General features: G+C 40.1%; 1 protein-coding gene across 2 annotated transcripts; it reads left to right on the top strand.

The window, feature by feature from the left end:
• The first annotated feature begins 4,767 nt into the window (after positions 1–4,767).
• On the top strand, positions 4,768–22,213 carry gipc3 (GIPC PDZ domain containing family, member 3). 2 transcript variants are annotated; one of them, XM_049588129.1, is made up of 6 exons: positions 4,768–5,135; positions 11,105–11,290; positions 11,396–11,576; positions 17,563–17,672; positions 18,200–18,278; positions 20,703–22,213. In XM_049588129.1, exons 1-6 carry the CDS (start codon positions 4,863–4,865, stop codon positions 20,852–20,854), a joined length of 981 nt encoding a protein of 326 aa, XP_049444086.1. In that variant the 5' UTR covers positions 4,768–4,862; the 3' UTR covers positions 20,855–22,213. The 2 variants fall into 2 exon arrangements, with proteins under 2 accessions (XP_049444086.1, XP_049444085.1); XM_049588128.1 differs by having other exon boundaries at positions 18,197–18,278.
• The last annotated feature ends 46 nt before the right edge of the window (positions 22,214–22,259 follow it).

Raw genomic sequence — 22,259 nt, 5'->3', positions numbered from 1 at the left:
AAATATGTCCTATTATGGTTAGTGTTAAAACTGAATTGTAGTTGAAGAGTTTCTGTATTGGCTGACAACATTTTACAACCTTTAATATCAATTTCTTTGAATGTGTGTCTTGAATATTATTGCTTTTTGATATTTTAGAAATTAGATTATTAAGAAAAGAGACTTGTTAGTCAATTCCAATAACTGTCTCAGTCTTTGTCTTGATGTCACCGATACGTCACATCATGACAAATCAGTGGGTTCCCACTGAAACACGATTTGCTCCAATTACAGCACAGCTTTCTCAAGAGTATTTCACAACTCTATTGATGGAGACCTTGAACATTTATAAAAAAAAAAAAAAAACATCAGTCAGCTTGAGAAATTCACACAAATCTTAGAAGTGAAAGCCTTTTTTACCCTGAAAAGACAGCTCAGGTGCAGCCGTGCCACCAGGAACAGCAGAGGCAATGTATCGCCTCATGACAGAGCAGACACACCACCCACCTACTCATACAATCTGGCCTACACCAGCCAGCCCACGCTCTTCCCTTCCGTCTTCCCCGCCAGGAACTGAGCAGATAAAGAGAAGGAAATCACGCTTCATAAGGAAGTACGTGATGTAATAAGGGGGTGTAGATGCAGCGTAGGCAATTTCAGGCATCCCTATGTTGATTCATCAAAGCTGGACAGATAATTGAGCAAAGTGGGGAAGTACGCAAAGATGTACGACTGACAAAAGCCCCAGCTTCAAAGTGTGTCAGTTAGTTTGAGGTGTTTTGTTCGAGAATATGAACAATGCAATATCCTGACCTTGAGGCCCTGTGTGTCAGTGAGATGTGAAAGTGACATGGAATTCACATTCAGCACCACAGACAGTCATTGCTGAATGATCCAAGCATCAAAAAAGCCCAGATAAAAAAAAAGAAATGAAATAGAATAAAAGAAAGTATATGTCACTGTAAATGTCTTTGATCCACACATTTTGCTAATATTAACAGTCTGAGTAATGAAGCATGAATTATTCACCCTTGATGTAGTCAATATTTGTAAATGACACGCCATCTGTTCACAGCCAATCAGCTGAGAGTCACATAAGAAGGGTGTATTTAGAATATGCTTTTGCAAACAAAAGAAATGTTTTAGCAGCTTTTATTACTGGCTTTTATTACATTCGTTTGTACTTCTCTGTAATATATAACCACTGTAGATAAAGGAAGCATTGACAGGCTGCTGTTATGAATCCTGCATGTTTCATTATTGTTTGCATTTGGAGTTTTTGAGTTGTCACTACAAAGTTTTAGTTCTTTCAGTTGTAAAATTTACAAGCAAAGTCTTTGCCTTAACTTGTAACGAAGCAGTAGTTGCAAATGACATAAGAAGAAGGGTGCAACTTTTGTGCAGTGTTGGTGTGTGAGTGAAAATACATTTCAAATGAAGAATAGGGCTTTGAGGGATAACTGGAAGCTACATCAACTTCTTGATTTGATTCGTTTGCTCCTTTCTGAGCCAGTGAACAATGAAAATGTTCATGTTACGATCTTGCTGGGTGGAAATCCTTCCAAAGTGGGCAACAGCCACAACTGACAAGGGAATATAATATAATAAGGATTTTTCTTTAGTGTATAATCAGTTCAAAATAAGAATTGTTGTGTTTTCATAATCCTTTTATATCTGTGGAGCAGGTCCTTGTCCACACAGTCAGCTATATTGCGCTGCCATTTTTCTGTAGTAGCTCAAAATGGATAGACTAAACTCTGGCTCTCGATGTGGCCATTCACGTTTTCATGTTTTTGCGTTTTTCTATCAGCCACCATAGTTATAGGTAGCATCGTCGTAAAAACAGTTTTTTAAAACATGAAACTGCTTTATTCAGTGTTTTCAGTGTTTTTATCAGTTAGCAGTATCAAAACCTGAACAACGAACAGTGGAAGAATTCTAACTGGGAGAAGTTTTACTGCAATCCTCAATGTTAGATGCCATTAAATCCCCCTAAATCTGAAACAATGCGCCTTTAAAGATCCAGTGTGTAGGATTTAGTGGCATCTAGTGGTGAGGTTGCAGAACTGAAACTTCTCCCATGTGCCAAGCAGGGGCAGACTGGGACACAAATTCAGCCCGGGACATTCAGACGCACCAGCCTACACACTGGCCCATGCACTGGCCCACACGTTTCTACCTATGATCCTCTATATGCTTGTACACACTACACAAATGCACTGACTAATTATAATACAAAGACATCAGTAATTGTCTGCCCTGCCCAGCCCTGCTCTTGTATTACATTAAGCCCAATTTATATCTCCATGGCTCACAGCCATGAACTAAGGAGGTATAAATTGGGCAATAGGCCCTATAGTCAACTTTTAGTCAACTTATTACTACAACAAAAAAATCCCACTTAGTACTACTAAAAAGATTTTCCTCTGGCTACAATGCAATGCATAGTAGGCTCTTCATCATGACTGGGGTTAGTCTGTCCCTCAGCTTCATTGTGCTTGGGACTGGGAGCACCACCTAACGTTAATTGCGTGCATCCACAGGAAAAAAGCAAGCACATATTTTATTTTAGTACAGGTTCAAATTATGATGACTTAATGCAATACCTAGTAGGCTAGCTGGCCTCTTGAACTGGACAGTAACAAGAAATACGCAATTTTCCAAAGCCAACCGTGTATGTAGGACAACTATGATGGCCGATAAGAAAACACAGAAATGCAAATGGTCTAATTTAAAGCCAGTGTCTGATTTGTCCGTTCTGGGCTACTGTAGAACAACATGGCAGACTCTATCAAAGCGCACCCGAACCCTTTGATATAAACAGCTAATTTTAAGGTAACGAAAACACAATTATTCATATTTTCAGGTGATTTTAAACAAATGAAAACAGTTTCTGATCACCATCTTTGCCAATAGATGCCCCTGAATCCTTCACACTGGACCTTTAAACGAAGGTCCTCTCCTGTTTAGCAAACACAATAAAAGCTCATTTCCAACAAAATGTTTGTATTTGTGTTGCCAGTTACAAATCTGGGAAACCTGAGTCAGTCTGTTATCTCTGATGTTGCCTAAGTGAGACATCTGTTTGCTTTAGAAAAGCTAGACAGAAGCTGTCACGTATGTCTCTACAAGAAGAGAAAGTGAGATGCCCTCTGCTTGGAGGACTACCTATCCATTATCTGTTGCAGAAGGAATGTTTTGTCAGTGAGATCCTTATTATCAGCTGCTGGTGTAAACACTCTGACCTTGGGAGGCTATAGCAAGACCTTGGCCTCGAAAAACGAGGCTGTGACGCACAGAGAGCTGCAGTCCTGCACATTATAGAACAGGTGTGCAGGGATGCTTATGAAGCAGTAAAATAAAAGTACATCACAGGCTGAATCCCCACTGTACAATGACTGAATGTAAATGTTTGGCTTGATGTTACACTTAAACAGAGTACACATATCAAAAAGAAAAGTGTGTTTCTAAATAAAGCCCAATATATGGCAGTATTACTCATGTAATACTGAGAGACAGGAGATGAATGTGTGTATGTTATATGTTATATAACTTCAGACATTTCAATCAGTCATCTATTTAAGCATCTCAGACCGTCTTTTCGTACATACCGTACATCCTGCCTGAAAGAATCTTTGTCTGAGGGGAATCACAATGGTATGCCAACACATTCCCAGCTGGCGTTTTAAAATGTGATTTTTGTGGAATTTCCAGAGCTAAACGGGGATAGATAGCTTTTTGTGTCATGGCATGACAGCTTCCTGGATTTGCACATGAGTAAGGCATCACATGGGACAAAGTGTGACAGATAAAATTGTTAAGGCCATCAGACCATCGGACCATCATGGCAGAACAAAACAGGAATGCATGGCTCGTTAGTGTTTATGTGTTTCAATCCATCTTTCTGAGATTTAAGATGTAAAAAAATGTGTGTCTCATCATACATTTTACCGTATCTTAGCATTATTTCCATAATTTGTCACACGTATAACAGGCATTTTGTTTCGAGTCAAGATAGTCCATCATTTCTCAAAACATGCTTACCTTTCATAATTGTTTAAGGCACAATTATATCAAATTCAGTTCTAGGAGCTTAATAATAATAATAATATATCTATTATTTTAGGGCTTTCCTGTCATGTGTACACACATTTTGGTACAGTAACGTTGGAAACTGATATCTAAAAACCTTGTCAGTACAAGAAGCACAACATACCAACATGGATTAAACATCTGTTTAGTGGCTTTAACTGTCATCTTCTGTATGGTCTGTCTGTTGGGTCAAAAAGGTCAGTGCATCACCAAGGATTCACCTCAGCAACAGCCAATTTCATTCAATGAGGCCAGTGAAGGGGGGAGCACCTCACTCCTTACCCTCTGATATCATCTTACCTGTAACACTGGGACATTGTCTGTGGCAAATGTTCGAGCGGCCCACTTTGGAAAACATTTTGCAGGTATGCTGGGCATTTTCACACTTCAGAGGGATGTTCACATTTTCGGGGTCATGTTTGTCTTGCACCCAGACTGATATGGGGGGATTAGAGCTTAAGCGTGTCATGTGCATGAAGAAACCTGTACCTGGTATGTTTTGTTTGTGTTCTCTATGCGTGAGCTGCCAGAGGCTCAGGTGTAACACATACAGTCCTCAGCTCAGAGGGTGTTGGGTTTCAACCCAGCAGGGTCTGGCTGGCCTCCTCCAGCTACTGTTACCAGGCGACTCTCATCACTTATTTATCTGCTCTCCTCACCCCAAAGCTCTCGGTGGCTATTTGGTTGGGTGGTTGGTCGGCTAAGCGGGGGGAAGGACAGAATTTCCCTTTTTGCCAGAGCAGTGCACCATCAGGGCTCCTAGAGGAGCACCGTACCTGAGCTGGGGCCCGATGCAGAACGGGGAGGCTATGAGCCCACAGGACTCTGAGGCCATGGAGGAGCAGAAGGCCCAGCACCAGAATCAGAGTTGTGTGGAGCCCACAGCACCGCCGCTTCCTCCTCCCTCACCGCCACCACCAGGGCCACCAGAATACCCCAGACCTCGGCTCATCTTCCACACCCAGCTGGCTCACGGGAGTCCCACAGGCCGCATCCATGGATTCACCAATGTCAAGGAGCTGTACGCCAAGATCGCTGAAGTGTTCAACATCTCCCCCTCAGAGGTACAAATCAAACTCAGCTTTGCGTGTCAACATGATTTAGCTAAATTGTGACATTTCCAGTTTTATGAGAAATGATCAAGATTAAAAAATGGTGTTATTTCTTTCTTGCAATTCTGCTCAGGCAGGCCAGCTGCAAATAGGTATTAGGTTTCCATTCTAGGCTATTTTCCATGATGCACTATTGAAGATCATTTGGCCGCAGTACTGTCTGCCAGACTTTGTACTCGCCTGCGCCTTGACCAGGATCAATAATGGAAACAAATAAACAGATGATGTTGTGTTGTCAGCAAACACCAATAGAAGTGGTAGTGACTTTATTGCAAAACAAAACCAGGTGATGAACATTTTTGAAAGTCATTCAGATAACAAAGTAGGGTAAAAAAAACAACAACAAGTGCTCAGTTACGTTGGAGCAAATATCCTCCAAATCCTATCCTGTGGTAACAACAATTACCGTACTTAATTTGCCTGTTTCATTGGAAATAATCAAATCCAGAGATTTAGATTTAGATTTAAACACGGGATCCTACGTTTCCCATAATGCAAACATTAGACACTTTCCATGAGACTCTTTATTCCTTGTGAGTACCCACATCTTTTAAACTCAGTTTGAAATATAAGCTTCCTTTTGTAATGTTGTCACTCCCAAGCCCAATCCAAGATAATCCCCTGATGTCATCACAAGGGTTATTTCCTCAGACTAAACAAAGCTTCTCCAAAGCCAAAATACATTAAAAAAGCTGTTTCCATAGACTGACTATAACTCCACATGACTGGTAAACTGACTGTGTGTGTAAAAATAGAGTTCCCATTTCAAAAACCCCAAGAAGTATACCATAAATATCTTAATACAGCATTGATTAAGCTGTAAAAAGTGGCTGAATTTTCTGATTTAGAGACATTCAAAAATAGATTTCAGGCAATCCCTATTTCCAAAATAGTTATCCAACACTGTGGGACTAAACAAAGCAAGATTCAAAGCACTGTAGGGGACCAAAGGTGTGGTCTGAAGTCAGGTTACAGCAGGCAGCTGCACAAGGCCAGAATCCTTGAAAAGAAGTCTAGTCACTAAACCTTTAGTAGGTCAGGGCTGGCCAAACCACACTGCAGCCTGATACTGCTCTCAATGCTCAGCACAGCCAAGGCCACAGGCTGTCTCAGGCAGATGGCAAAGAAATCAAATATCAAAGTCTACACTTTATTTTTGTATTTCAAACGTGACTTTTATTCAGAGCTGCTGGAAGTGGATGCAAAAGTAAATGGTAAAATGGTAACTGGACTGCACTTGTATCGTGCCTTTCTAGCCTTCCGACCACAAACTTTTACACTACATGTCACGCTCACACATTCACACACACGTTCACACACACTGGTGGCTGAGGCTATCATACATGGTGCCACTTGCTACTCAGTAACACTGATGGAACAGCCATCGGGAGCAATTTGGGGTTCAGTATAAGTCAGGATAATTGTGGTCATGTACAGTATGCAGCTGTTCTGCATGCTTCTCCTGTATATTATGGTAAGGCAGCAATAAATATTACACATTGGCCTTATCTAATACTTATCAGTAGCGTTATGAAGGCCACCATGAAGGCTCTCCCTATCAGTGTATCACTACCTGTTGGAAACGAATGACCGGAGATGAAGGGATATAGACCGATGTGGGAGAGCTAACCTTGATGATCTTATCAGGCGACACCCAGCCTTGGTTGTGTCTTATATTTTGGCCTGTTAAGTTACATAAGATCCAATGTTTAAATGTTAAATATCTTTTTTAGAAAGACGCTGTCAACTTATGTTCAATAACACAGGATAACACACCACATTTTTTTCATTTCATATTGTTAGCTCTAGCTATTTCCTCACAGCAACAGGATCCTCTGTATCTGCACTCACTGCTGTCTGCATGCTATGTTGTAACTCAGACATTTTCGTACTAACAGAATGAGACACTCTAAATTCCTGTGAATGTGTTTGTCTTCTTATATACTTATGTAAGCCATGCGGTAACTTGGCGGCCTGTTCGGGCTATACTCTGCCAAGTATGTACTGGGATAATCTCCAGTGGTCTGGAAGGAATAAACAATTTAGGTAACGGTCAGATTGATGACCAATAATAACAAGTAATGCAAGGGCTTGAGTCTGACATTGTAACATATACATAATGATAAATGGTAAAGATGAATCTTTCAAACCTTGAGACGTTTGAGTTTTTGTCAGTGTAGACTGTCTCTAATTCTAATGCAGAAGACTAGGATAATCAATAAACACGCACCTTTTCTGGTCTTAAATGCTTTAAGACATTAAATTAAATGTTTTATGAGGCATTATTCAAATTATAGCTGATTTAATAGCCGTATATCAGGACCTTGAACTGCAGCCAATATTCAAGTCACAAGACTTTCTATGGAAAACATCAAGCAATTAGTCGGTGATAGTGAGAAGTACATCAGTTTCCTTGACCTCCCGTGGACTGAACAGCAGCAGCATAAAGTTACAGTACAGCTAGATGCCAAAGATGACCTTGGACTACAGTCAGACTGTTCCGCCCACCAAGACAACTATGATGAGCAATATCTTACAGGAACTGTTCCAAGTACGAGAAAAGTTCACCTGGGTTATCTTTCCGCTATGGATTTTAGGTTTATTATAGTCAAACTTGAACTTTAACCTTGGGTTTCAGAATAGACAACAAAAAGACTTCCGCAAAAATGAAAGCTATTCCCAAAACAAGGCAATTACTGTTCTGAACTATAAAAGCAACTATAAAAAGTGTGGGCTGGAGATGTTATCAGAGAGTCACGTGTTTAGTCCGGCAATATAAAATGTGCCAGTGCTGGTTTTTAAACCACAATTATTCTGACACATACACAGATTAAGTCATATCTGATGACCTCTCGACTTTCAATCAATAATTCAACCACTAACCTTCGAAAACAACCATGATTTTGGCAGAGAACTCCTAAAACAAACAGAAACATGCAATCATATATCCAAATCAAAGAGTGCTGTGACTGACTCTATTGTTAACACTGAAATATACAAATGCTCTGAATGAGTTGCCACATTCATAACTCAACACAAAATGGCCAAGAGCAAAATCAAAGTGTGACTCTGCTGCCCTCTGCTGGTTAACATCTATACAGCACAACTAAAGGAATTCTTATGGGCTCCATTTGGCTTTGTAATAAAACAGGAGGTAAAAAATAAAACACCAGGAAATGCCAGAGAAACTACAATCACATTTATTGTAGGGAATAGGTAGGCAATTATTGTTGTTTTTCAAAACATAACTCATTCATTTTTTAAAAAAGTAATTTATAAGGACGATCAAGCAGTACATAAACAACTGCATCCACTTGAAGTTCTCACTAATTCTTGGGCAATGTTACTAACATTTTTTAAAAGGTAAAACAGTTTACTTTTTTATAACTGAAATGTGCGCTATCAAAGATTAAGGGGCCACAGTCATTTTTACAGATTTGACACAAAGGAATAGCAGAAACAAGGTTTCCAAAAAGTGACAATAATGTTTATTAATTATATATACTAAAAACAAAGAACAAACAAACAAAAAAATGGCTGTGTATGTTAAGAGGTGAGGGGAACCACAAAAGAGTAACCCACACACCAAAGAAATGGGCTGGAAAAGGCCACATAAAGAGTCCACAGGCTGAGATCAATATAAAGAAGTCCAAAACTTTAATTAATATATAAGTGTAAAAAACAAAAAAGTGCTAAAAAAAAAAAAAAAAGTGCAAAAGAGGCAGCAAGCAAACGTTTCAGTCCTAGAGGCGGTTTCCACGTTGCCGGCTATTTTCATAAACGGACATTTCACTGTCTCCGTTTTCAAAAAGATCTTCGTTTACACTTACCCGTGTATATGTACACAAGAGCACGCCAAACCTGTAGGTGGCAGTGTAATGAGAAGCTCAAGCCTTCCATGTATCCATTGTCACCATAGCAACATAGGTCGCACTTTTGACACAGGCGCAAGTTAGGGCGCATACTGTGACGTCGGCTGCCTATAACTCCGTTTATCTCAGTTTACATGCAAACGTGCAACCGGAGTTTTCCAAAATCTCCATTCTGAGTTTTTAGAAAGACTTGTTTTCATAGGAGAAATCTCCGTTTGTGTGTAAACGAAGGGGACAAACGAAGGAAGATGTCTCCGTTTATCAAAATCACCGTGTACGTGTAAACGGCCTCCTAGACTATCGTAAGTGCTACTGACATGTGTTTTCCAACAGAGATAAAGAGGCCATTTACACGTACATGGTGATTTTGATAAACGGAGACATCTTCCTTCGTTTGTGCCCTTCGTTTACACGCAAACGGAGATTTCTCCTCTGAAAACGAGTCTTTCTAAAAACTCCGGCCAGAGTGGAGATTTTGGAAAACTCCGGCTGCACGTTTGCATGTAAACTGAGATAAACCTACAGGTTTGGCATGCTCTTGTGTATATATACACGGGTAAGTGTAAACGAAGATCTTTTTGAAAACAGAGACGGTGAAATGTCCGTTTATGAAAATAGCTGGCAACGTGTAAACGGCGTCAAAGACAGGCAGGCCCTACCAGGTGTGGCCAATCTAGCAGCTGAAGCTGATATTGATTAACGAGATGTGACATATTTGTGAGTACAACTACTATATTCAGAAGCAGTGTCACAAAAGTGATGATTATACAGTTCTTGGTAATAAAGAGACCCTACAACAGAGATATTCAAATGTATATATATGGAAAGAAGATATGTACAGCAACAATAATACTATCACTAAACCATGTGTGTGAATAAAAACCATCTACATAGGTACAGGAGATCCATGCTGGCACATGCAGATTGAGATGGAAAAGGGCCACCTACAGAAAACAAGACAAATTAAGTGTTTCATTAAGGCCTAGAGGCTGTTCAGTTTTAAGGAGAAAAATCCATCTGCTTTCAGACTGAAGAAATTTTGTTTCAAGGTTTGTGTGTCTATGGCTGGGATTCCCTATATCAATGCTGCAGAATCTAAGTTCAGTAGCTGGATGTTTAGCTTCCTGGAAATGTCTAGCTACAGGGGATTTAGGATCACCTCTGTGGATGAAGCACCCATGTTCGCTGATTCTGGTTCTGAGTTGGTGGATACCTATATATTGTAGGCCACACGGACATGACAGCAGATAAATAACATTAGTAGAGCGACAAGTAATGAATTTCTAAATTTTGTATTGTTTTTAGCGGTGTGGCTAACAAAAGAATTAGCCTTCTTGTGGTTTTGAAAAGAAGTGCAGTGACAACAAGGAAAGAAGCCAGTGGGTTTTCGTCAATGCTTCCTCCTTGTCCAGTATGAAAAGAATCTGCATGTACCGGCATATCGCGGATGTTGTGGCTTCTGGAGTGAACAAAAAGAGGCAGATTAGAAAACAGACTTCTTCCCACATCGTCAGCAGATAGTATATGCCAGTGTCTAGCTATGATTTCCTTCATTTGTTTACTAATGAGGCTGAAGGTAGTACAACAAAAGAGATTGTCAGATCGAGATTTTTTAATGGGTGGACCAGTACGGGTAAAGGAGCGAGCTTTGCATAAAGCTGAGTGTATGTTAAGAACTATTAGTCAGTGGGTGGAGTTGCTGTCCACCAAGCCGGGGGGGATTTAGGGTTAAGACCCATTCAGGCCAATGCAAAAAAAGGAGCATGGTTACATACACACGAACACAGAGACACACAAAATGTAAGATAAAGTGCAAGGTGAAAACAGCAAAACAACACTCAACCATGCAATAAGAGTGGATACTTAGGGAGCTAGACCCCGGCTTGGACAGGCCCCAGCCCTCCCTCACTCACTGTGCTGGCCATCACATGAAAATCTGGCCTACAACACACACAAATGAGAAGCAGTGTCTTTGCAGCCTGAAGATTTACATGGTAAATATATAGAGTACCATGAATGAGCTACTTTCTGGTCCATATCTTCCCTTAGATCCTGTTCTGCACCCTCAACTCTCACAAAGTGGACATGCAGAAGCTGCTGGGGGGACAGATTGGACTGGAAGACTTCATCTTCGCTCACGTCAGAGGGGAGACCAAGGAGGTGGAGGTGACAAAGACAGAAGACGCGTTGGGCCTCACTATCACAGACAATGGAGCCGGATATGCTTTCATCAAGGTGAACAAGTGGCAGGGTTTAACAAGCTGAGCCTTGTCTGTCATTTCAATTTAAATCTATTTGGGAATCTAAGCAGGTGAAAAATGTTAAATGTGTTTCTTTCAGAGGATAAAGGAGGGCAGCACCATAGACCGGCTGAAGACGGTATGTGTTGGTGACCACATTGAGGCCATCAACGACCAGAGCATTGTAGGCTGTCGACACTACGAGGTGGCTAAGATGCTGAAAGAGCAAGCAAGAGGCATACCCTTCACTCTCCGCCTGGTGGGGCCCAAGAAGGCCTTTGGTGAGTGGAAAATATTTCTCTGTGACTGGGGACTGTACGATTAATGCTCAGTAGTCTTTACAAATATTTGAACTAAAAATATCACTGTCCTTGTCTGCTAATCAGTGATATTGTGTGGTATAAATCCATTTCTGATTAAACGACAGGATAAAAACCAGCAGAGCAGAGGCGCTGACAACCAGGAAGTGCAGGCACTGGAATAAAGATCATGGAAAAACAAACATTTCATTGTTACTGTTAGGTCTCAGCACATGCAGGAAGCAAAGGTGTGTGTTGGCTGGGATTCATAACACTGACTATTAATATCCCAGGTGGCAAAAGCTGCCCCTAGGGTATATTTTTTATGATGGGAACGACCATGCAAGGTAAAGCACCAAGCTGATTCCTCAGGGAGCCTCTCTTAGCCACAGTTGGCCCGAGTGTTTGATTGATTTCAGCTTTCTCTGGTACGTTTTCATATCTCACGATCCAAACAGAAAACAGAGACAGGAACACTTTAGAGAGTACTAGGCTGTCTGCCAGTGAGCCTGGAAAAGTGCTCAAACTTAGCAGCTACAATTAATTGAGCAGTATTACGGCAGTGGTTAATCACTGCCCAAGGGCCTCGGCCCAAAGGATTTTGTGTGACAGTAGATGATTTAAAATGGCTCTGCAAGGATAAATCAATTCAAACTCTGGAAAAACTTGAAGCAAAACACAGAAACAAAATAAATGTCTTTGGTTGTAAGTAAATGCAGCTCTTGTTTACAGAGTGACTGTAATTATTACAGAGAAATAGAACATTGGTAATAGTGCTTTGGAAATCAACTCCTTAAAATGAGCAACTGAAATAAGTTTTCATTTTCAATCAAGTACAGGCAAAATTAAAAAGACTTAAGGGATTCTTCACAACATCACAACCACCAGAGAAACACAGGGTCTTCTTTTCAATAGTTAAAATTTTTTTTTAAGCTAACAATTTAACTCCAGGCATAAAACACATGAAACAAAAGCAAAGCAAACCTTTTACAGGAATACATAAACAATCTGGAAGCACCTCTCCACACACACAAATTTATACCTCTATGAGTCTACCTTAATTTTAACTTAAACAAGTCCATACCCACTGGTAGCTTTGTCACCTTCTGCCTATGCCAACCCTCAATGCCTATGTGCAGTTTCACATAGATTGACCACGTCAGTGAGTAGAAAAACATGGGACAGACAGAATGACTGACTGACAGAATGACACACTGACAGTTTCAGTGATTATGTACAACGTACCATACCATGACTTAGTCATACCAAAAATTAGAAGAAAAAACAAACATTTGGCCACAGGGGGAGCCACAGCAATCGGTCGCATTTTAGCTGTTTTTAAGCATTTTTCTGTTGTTATAGCGCCACCCAGTTGCCAATTAGAGTTAAATTTCTCCAGTCACCTTGAGGCGTCCTGTTCTACATATCTACCAAGTTTAGTAAAAACTGATATGGCGGTTAGGCCTAGATAAGAAATTAGCTCTCTAGCGCCCCCATTTTGTTTGATGGGGTCAATAATGGAGGGGTCCTCTCAGATTATGTGTGGTCATATGCCTACAAAGTTGCGTGGTGATCCGTGAAACCTTTGAGATGTTAGACACCTTTATGTGATGAGCCACGCCCTCCGCAATATTCATTGCCTCATAGAAGCTCAGTTTTAGTAAGTTTTCCAACTTTTGCCAAGAGGGAACTTTAGATATTGGTCCCTAGATTATGTTCACTGAGTTTCATGCAGATCGGTCAAACTTCCTAGGAAGAGATCGATTTTAAGTGTTTTTCAAAAAATTCAAAATGGCGGAAAATCTATATAACCAGAAGTTATGGGTTCTTGAGGCAAATTTGTTCCTCATGAGGAGAGGCATCTCTGTGCAAAGTTTCATGTCTCTACAACATACGGGGCATAAGATATGATCATTCAAAGTTTGCAATTTCAATCAGTTGCTATAGCGCCCTCTTTTGGCCAATTGATGTAATATTGCTTCATTCGCATCCTCCCATGACCCTCTACCACTGTACCAGATTTCACATGGATTGACCAAGTCAGTGAGGAGAAAAACGTGGAACAGACGCACGCACAGACAGACAGAGTTTTTGTCATTATAGTGTAAGAAGATTCAGTTCCAAATCCACTGCTAAAAATGTCTCAACCCCTTAAAAACCTGTCCAGAATGTCCTTACAAATATGGTACAGGAGCACACACACACACACACACACACACACACACACACACATTTATACTGTGTATTGTGCTTGTCAGAACATTGTATGGACTTAAAATTGGTCACTCTAACCTCACCAGTTACTGCAACATTTGTAACCCCAACATTCAACTTACCTTTAACCCCCAAAGAGAGTCCCCAAAATAAACAATCAACCTTATAACAGTGTGAATAATGTGTCATCTAATGTCACACACACACACACACACACACACACACACACACACACACACACACACACACACACAGAAAGAGAGAGAGAGAGAGAGAGAGAGCATAGTGCCTCTCTTTTCATACGCTTTGCAGTCACACAGAGGACAGCGCCAAACTGTACTGTAAATATTTGATCCACATGTACTTGTTGTACTCTCTTTGTTGCTAGAGAGCCTGGACAGCACCTCCGTACACACTTCAGCTATTAATCTGCCAGGAATTAAAATGGATAAACAAATTCATTGGGTTACAGCGACTTGAACTTTTAGCAAAACCTTGGCTTTGCCTCTTTCTCTGACTTATGCTGTATTTATTTTTGTGTTTATATTGCATATTTATATTGTAAGTCACACTGGGAAAAGATAAATTATGATAAGAGAAGTTTATTTAATATTTTTTACAAAATATTAGATGACATCACCTGATATCTGCCTTCTGCGGATGACCGAATTCTGCTCTTTTCATGCACTTTGAACCTGTGACCTTTTTTTGTTTCGGTTAAAACATAAGGGCGTCCTTTTCCCTATTCCCTTTTCCCTTCCAAGATGTGTTTTACCTGTCAAAAGTACAATAAGAGGCTTATTTATTGCATCTGCTTTGCAACAGAGGTCCCCTTATAATGTGAATATAGCTGACTAGGCTGGAGCCCAACTGTCCACAACCTCATATCAGACAGGAAACCAAATCCATGGTCAAAGTGCCAATTTCCTGTGAACAAATAGTATTTCTATTGTCACCATGTACTGTTGTTACTGAAAGATAGCAAAGTAGTTGACAAATCAATCTCAACTCAAGGTTCACAAACTCTCTTTCATGTTCTGGAGCTTTGGACTGGCCTTCATTTGCAGATTGACTTTGCTAAGTTGTCATGGATGTTTAGATGTGTTTATATTATCAAATCACAACCTGGTTTTGGAGGTAACATCAGGGTAAAATGTCCTTAGGCATGCATTGGCTTTGTGTACAGTCAAACAGGAGTCACAGTTTAGTATTTGGTTGAAGTGATAAGCAGAGCAGTTAAACATGTCCCCTTATTTCGCTGTATAAACCTGCCAGTCACCATTATCATGGGTGTGTAATAAATCTCTTAATAATTGTTGTAACACACACACACACACACACACACACACACACACACACACACACACAATGGCTGAGAGCCAAATTCTCATACGATGGATCACATTTCATGTGTAAAATGATTTATTACACTAATTAGAATGTAACAGAGCTGGGACTTCATTATGGCCCTAAATGTCAGAAATATTAGAGAGAGAATATTAGGTGGTGCACAGAGTGAGAGTAATTCACATTGGCAATTACAGATTGAAAGGAAAAATATTTTTATTGTCTCCAACGATTTAAATGCGGTTGTACACACAGTCAAACTGCACATGTTAAAAAAATATCATCCTTGTGACAAACTTTTTAACCTGTGATTTATAAAGGCATGAGAGGTGGCATGAGTTAATACTTGGGTGAATGATTATTTCCAACTAAACTTTTACTTTTAAACAATGCCACAGCACATGAACTTACTGTGTTTGTAACCAAGGTGGCAGAAATTCATAAGTAACAACTGCAAGTCTCAATTATAAATGCAGATGTGAAAGTGGCCCATAAAGTTCAATTCCAATGAGCTGTATGTTTGAGCATTGGGTCTGATATCACTATTCTACTGTATTGAAATTATCTTATTTAAAAGAGGAAATACAGTAATTTCAATGTCATATTTCAAGGTCAAATAATGAAACTTATCGAGGGACAAACAGCCGTCGCTTCCTGAGGTTTTTTTTTTTTAAAGATATTTTTTGGGGCATTTTTTGCCTTTAATGGACAGGACAGTTAAGTGTAAAAGGGGGAGAGAGGGGGGATGACATGCAGCAAAAGACCACAGGCTGGACTTGAACCTGGGCCGCTGCGGCAACAGCCTTGTACATGGATGTCAGAGGTCAGCCGATGCTGACCTCTGACATCCCTCAGGAAAGAGTTCAATTCCCTTTTGTGATCAGTGACACATCATATGGAAAACAGATGTGCATCGTTTCGCAGACCCTGGAGCGTGTGTGTTAAAAATAACTACTTGAGAAACTAGGTTGAGCATTCAACATGTCATAACTATGAGCTAGGATGACTATCAATTTTGGTCTGTACCAGATTTTATTGATCCATTTTAATAGTTGTTAAGACATTTTACTCATAAACAAAAATTAGTATTTTATGGTGGCAGCTGTGTCCATGTAATAGATGCTGAGATATTTCGTTGTATGTGAAGGCTTTGAGCTGGCACCAGAAGAAATGGACAACGGTTCATTAAAGTCAGTAAGACTCTTCCTCATATACTTCATTTTGGATTTAAGTAGTAAAGCAACTGACCAACAGAATGACAATAGCAATAAGTATACGATGCTGTGGCGGGTCCATGTCATTGGTTCGACAGCCCATTGGTTCGACATCCCATTAGTCTGACTGTCCGCGGTGCTGAACGGCTCGCGGCAGGCGTATGGTGCACCGTGACTGGCTTGAGGCGGAGCAGGCTCACGGCTTATGTGTTTGTCACTTTCTTTTTCATTTTAACCCACACCATGATCTTTTCCTGACCCTAACCAAGTGGTTTTTGTGCCTAAACCTAACCAGACCTTAACCACAGGGCATCATGATGATTTCGGAACGGACTTCGGAACAATGAGTTTAATATGGTCGGAACAATGGGATGTCGGACCAATGGGCTGTCGAACCAATGGGCAGTTCCCGCTGTGGCAATATTTTCTTGTAATATCAACTTGAGTGTTAACACAAAGTTATGAGGCTTGTCAGTTGAACAGATGGAAGATTAAATGGAAAATGGAAATCCACAATTCACATAAACTCCATATAGAACTCTTCTTTTACTAGAACTTTGGAAACACAATAATAATGAATATACACAGTTGGCTTCAACACTGTTCTCTGTGTGGATGGGACACAACACCACAACAAACTACACATTGAAATTTGATTTTATTTTGCTCACAGGCAGCATGCCTCTATAAAAATGATTTCTCATTTCATCACACACCAAGTATTGGTTATTAAAACAATATCTCATGCTCTAAAACTAGCAGCAGTGGCTGGGTGTCCTCAGGTAAACTCAGGATGCCTGTTATAAATTATATATTAGTTAAAATGAGTTGAATGCTTTGTCATTTGTGAGGCAAGAAGTTCACATCAGGACAGAGGAATGTGAACCATACTGCGATGCTTCTTCCTCTTTCCTAGGAAATATGTGCTGTGTTAAAAGGGGTTTGGTTTCTACTTGACAGAGGGACACCATAGTTAGCAGTGAGAGATATCAGTGGTTAAACAAACAAACTCAATCTTTAAAAAAAATCCAAAGTGAAAGGACACAATGTCACAGCTAAAGAAATAAATAAAAATCCCACATCTCTTTAACTGATTAATGGCTAGCATCCTGTTTGTTTTTGTGTGTGTGCGTGCGTGTGTGTGTGTGTGTGTGTGTGTGTGTGTGTGTGTGTGTGTGTGATTGTGTGGTTAGACATGATTGGGATGAGGACCAGAGCTCCAAAATCTAATGAGGGCAAGATGGTGAATGGCAGGGAGACGCTGCGTCTTCGCTCGAAGGGGGCTGCTACAGTTCAGGAAGTGGTGAGTTTCACACGCTCTGCTGGACAATGACTTCTTAACTTCATCGTGTACTCAGTTAATGACATGTATACACACACACACACACACACACACGCACACTGAACTGAACTAAAAAAAATCACGTGACTTTGGTCACACATGAACTAACAATCACACATACACAGTCACACAGTACGTGCTATTCCCGAGCAATGTCTCTTACTTACTTTCCACACTTCTGCTATGATGTGAATCCACAGATCATATCACTTGGGGAAAGTCTGGAAGCAAAAAGGTCCACATTTTAAGTCACAAATATAAAATACTTGGTGAACACCTTCCAGTAATACTCGATTTAATCTAAAATCTTTGCTATATCTATATAACATAAAGATAAGTGATGAACAATAGCCTGAGATATTTGGCTCTTGCATGTTTTGGCATGAGCAATTCTGCTCTCACAGAGTTTGTATCACCATATTTAGAGCATGAACACAACTAAATTTTCCCTGACACCTCTGTATTTTTCCTCTCCGCTCCGCCAGCAGAACGAGTTTGAAGAACAGGCCACCAAAAAAGTGGACGACCTCCTGGAGAGCTACATGGGTATCAGAGATCTGGAGCTGGGTAAGACCACCCACGTAACACTTGGGGGCCTTAAAATAGACCTCACCTTTGGGTTGATGTTTGAATATACAAATGTCAACTGTTGCTGAACTGATGTTCACACAGAGATCCGAGAGTCAGTGGGGTTTACTGTGAGCTGTACTAGACTGGCAAACTGCCGCACTCACTGTCTACTCTGGCATGCTGAGAAAGGCCAGCCAACTTCAGCCCTGCGCCTGATTAAGGGAAAATTCCTCCTCAGAATTTATACTTGCCCCAAATAGTTTATAATGATGAAATGCATCTCTAGGGAGCTGTTATGTATATTCTCATATGTGCTGTAATTTAGTATTTTTTTTTAACTTATTTTCCTTCAGCTTTTTGGATCATGGAGTTCATGCATTTTGTGTGACTCTTCATCATTCTGTGCTTTGTGTTGGACCTTGAGTCAAGATGTTGCCATTTGTCAAGGTCAAGAATACTTTCTACACTCAGCATCAATGGTATAAGCAGACATAAAATCAATTGGCAGCATCATCACTAAAAAAGAATTAAAGTAAAAGAAGAGAGACTTCTCAATGCTCAACGTCCTGGGATGAATCAAGAATTTGGATGACATGCGTACTTAAAATTGCAGATACAACTTTGCCCTTTCCCAGACTTCCAAGGCCAATGGCCTGATTTCCAGATGGACGTTTGGCTGTTTGGACCTCATTTGAAATGGGTTTATGATTTTTTAATATGCTTGCCTGCCTGTTTTATGCTTGGAATTTACCCTATGAACTTTGGTTGGTTGCATACTTTGACCCAAATATTTTTGAGGTTGGAAGGTTATTTCCAATACAATGGAGGGAAAAATACTTGAAAAAATATGATTCACTCTTATAGACAGTTTGTTCAGAGAGACAAAACAACGTTGCTAACAAATGTCTGTTGGTGACCTAATGCAACAACACTCAGCTATACTGTATGTAATGTGTCAGTGGGGATCCAAGCCATTCATTTACTCAGATACCTGCAGGCACATGGAAATCTAGCTGCCATACAAACCCTTTTTGAGGTCCCGTTGTCTGGATACACATGTACATACGGTGATAGTATTGATTACCACTGCGAAAGCTGTGGATGGTACCAATGGAACCATTCCGTACTGTTCCCATTTTTGGTCACCCCTTCTGTTGGGGTACCTAGCACACAGATCTGGTGCTAAAAGGTGGAGCTGTGAACACTGCAGTCCGTTGATTGGTCAATAGCAGACAGTCACTCTGCTCAGGGCTGAGCTGTGGCTGGTTTTGAGGCTCATGTGACCACTGTTCATACCATGGAGAGTTTTATTAGTAGACTGTAACTATAAAATGAAAGGATGTTTTGCTGCCTCTTGCAGCAGCTGGAGTTGGAGTAAAAAAATAACTCAGCGGGCCGACTACCAGCAACTTTTAAGGTGGTATGTTAACCCGCAATGTTACTCAGTGCATAAGGTGATGACGTGACTCAATCAACTGCTTTGACCATCACTTTAGCTTTTATATGACATACACTTTTAGTAATGAGTGGATCTAAAAGCATTTATATATATTAATTTCGGGCTCCAGCAACACCAAACCCCTGAGCTTGCCTGAGAAAGACTAAATGCACAAAGCTGCTATTTTTAAATATCCCATTGAGAGAGACTCTCACTGCAGCCTGTTTTATTTTGTTTCCGAAAATGTCGGCATTCAACCTTGTTCTGCGGATGATTAATGAAATGCTAGGGTCTAGGTACCATGTCTGAAGGGTTACTTTTGGTTCCAAAGATACCATACCGAAAGTGTTTGGCAGAAATGGGCTTTAAATAGTCTGAGTGTGTTAAACGTGGGGATTACATTTTGCCTGCTGATTAACCGATTTGGTTTGCAATGTCATTCGAACATCAACATAACATTAAGATACACAGTGTTTTTGATGGGAGATTTTGAATGTGGGTATCTCCTGTGCATAAAGAAGTTGGCCGTGCCCATTTTAATCTATGTTAAGTTTCATGTTTGTTAAAGTCCTAATGCAAAAATATTCCACATTAAGTAAATACTAAAAGTTATGGTCTATGGTACTCACACATAGGCTATATTTGAGTGTCCCAACAAAGTATATTAATGATCAAGAGTATATTAACCGATACTATCAGTGGCAGCAGTTCATAAACACAGTGACATCAGTGAGGTTCCCAAATCCCCAGACCCATCCTGGCAAACCACCAATGTATTCATCATTGTGTAAGTACTGGTTTGGCTTGTAAATCACATGATTAATTGGCATACGTCATGACTCTAAGGACCAAAATAGTACATCTAAATAACTCTGTCTGTGCTTGGTGTTTATGCTTAGGCTGCAGAGAAAGAAAATATACTTGCTACAGTCAGAAGCTACCAGCATTTGGCTGTAGTTAATCCTGTCCCTTCCTCTCCACAGCAACCACCATCGTGGAAGCGGGCAAAGACAAGAAGAACCCTGATGACTTTGCCGAGGCCTTGGACTCCGTTCTGGGAGATTTTGCTTTCCCTGATGTATTTTTGTTTGATGTATGGGGAGCTATTGGAGACGTCAAGAATGGTAGAATGTAGACATTTACCATATGCACAACATTGAGAGCGAGCTCTGTTCCCTGGTACATCCTACTGGGAAAAATGCATAGAAGGGACTTATTAATTATCAATTAACAAATTTAATTCAACCATTTCCCTTTGAACAGTCAAATGACAACAAATTGCCCATAAACAGATCATCGTTATTAATGTTTTCCTGCAATTTGACAAAACACAAAACACAGACATTTGCAGTAGTTCTTAAATGCATTTGGACTAAAAAACAAAAAAAAATTGAACTGAACCGCAACTGTGTGTCGCTGATGATCTTGTTTAGAAAAAAGTGACAGTAAAATGTGTTGGTTCACATAAATACATACTTACTTCCATTTTAATTAAAGATAAAAGTTTATCAAATGTTATAAGGGCTCTCTTCCCATACATATAGACCACTGTGTATAGGATATGTAAACAATGTGTCAGGAAACACAACTGCAAAACAGTGGACAATCAGCCAGCCATCTAGGAATTAAGGAAGTGAGATAAGCTACAGTTGGTCTTTTTCCCTCTGATGAAGGACAACTGGGGTAAACAGGTGAGGAATGGTGAGAACATATTTGTCTAGTTCTCCATGACCAATAACCTACACAGGGTAGAGATCTATACGCATTATCTTTAGGTTATAATATGTTTTCACACAGGCTGTTTCTATATTTATATAGAACTGGTTTACTCTATTGAAATAACCAATTTAAATATTTTCAGTCCTCAGGAAGTGACTGATCTAAACTTACAAAAAAAAAAAAAAATCTATTTTAAGACATTAATCAAATTCGTCATCTGGAAATGGGATCATCTGTGGAAGAAGGTCAAAGGGACGATCTCCAGCTGATGTCACTGTCCTGCAATTTCCCATATGATGGTGACTGGCAACTAAGCCCATATTTCCCACGATAAAAAAATCCCAAACAAATTAAGCTAGCTTGTTTGCGTGTAAACCATTTCCTTGGAGTTCCCTGCTGCGATGTTGCCTGAAAAAAAGGTCTTCATGCCCACTAATATCAAAGTAACTTTTCACTTGCTTCCACTTTTGCCATAAGCTTACAGGAAACGTTTCTGGTTTGTTTCAATAAGAGAATGTAAATACTTGACCAGTTTGTTGCAATCTTTATTCTTCAGTATCAATATGCTGCTTTCTCTGTCTGTCTCTGCATTGGAGAATCTTTACTGTAAGAAGAAGGGAACATCAAACCATGTGTTGACTCGACTCGACTTCACTCAGTATTTTTCTGATCGTGATGCTGTCTTTAATCTCTTTGTATATGACTGCGCCTCTTTGTGAAGACCTGAAAATGTATGGCACATTTCACATGTTTAAATTTTAAGTAAAACAGTTGAAACCACAGTTGTTAAGCCTGTCTCTCTGTGTGTGTTTAACAGAAAA

This window comes from Epinephelus fuscoguttatus, linkage group LG10, assembly GCF_011397635.1.
Source record: "Epinephelus fuscoguttatus linkage group LG10, E.fuscoguttatus.final_Chr_v1".
Taxonomy (NCBI): domain Eukaryota; kingdom Metazoa; phylum Chordata; class Actinopteri; order Perciformes; family Serranidae; genus Epinephelus; species Epinephelus fuscoguttatus.
This window is presented reverse-complemented; position numbering and strand designations above follow the sequence as displayed.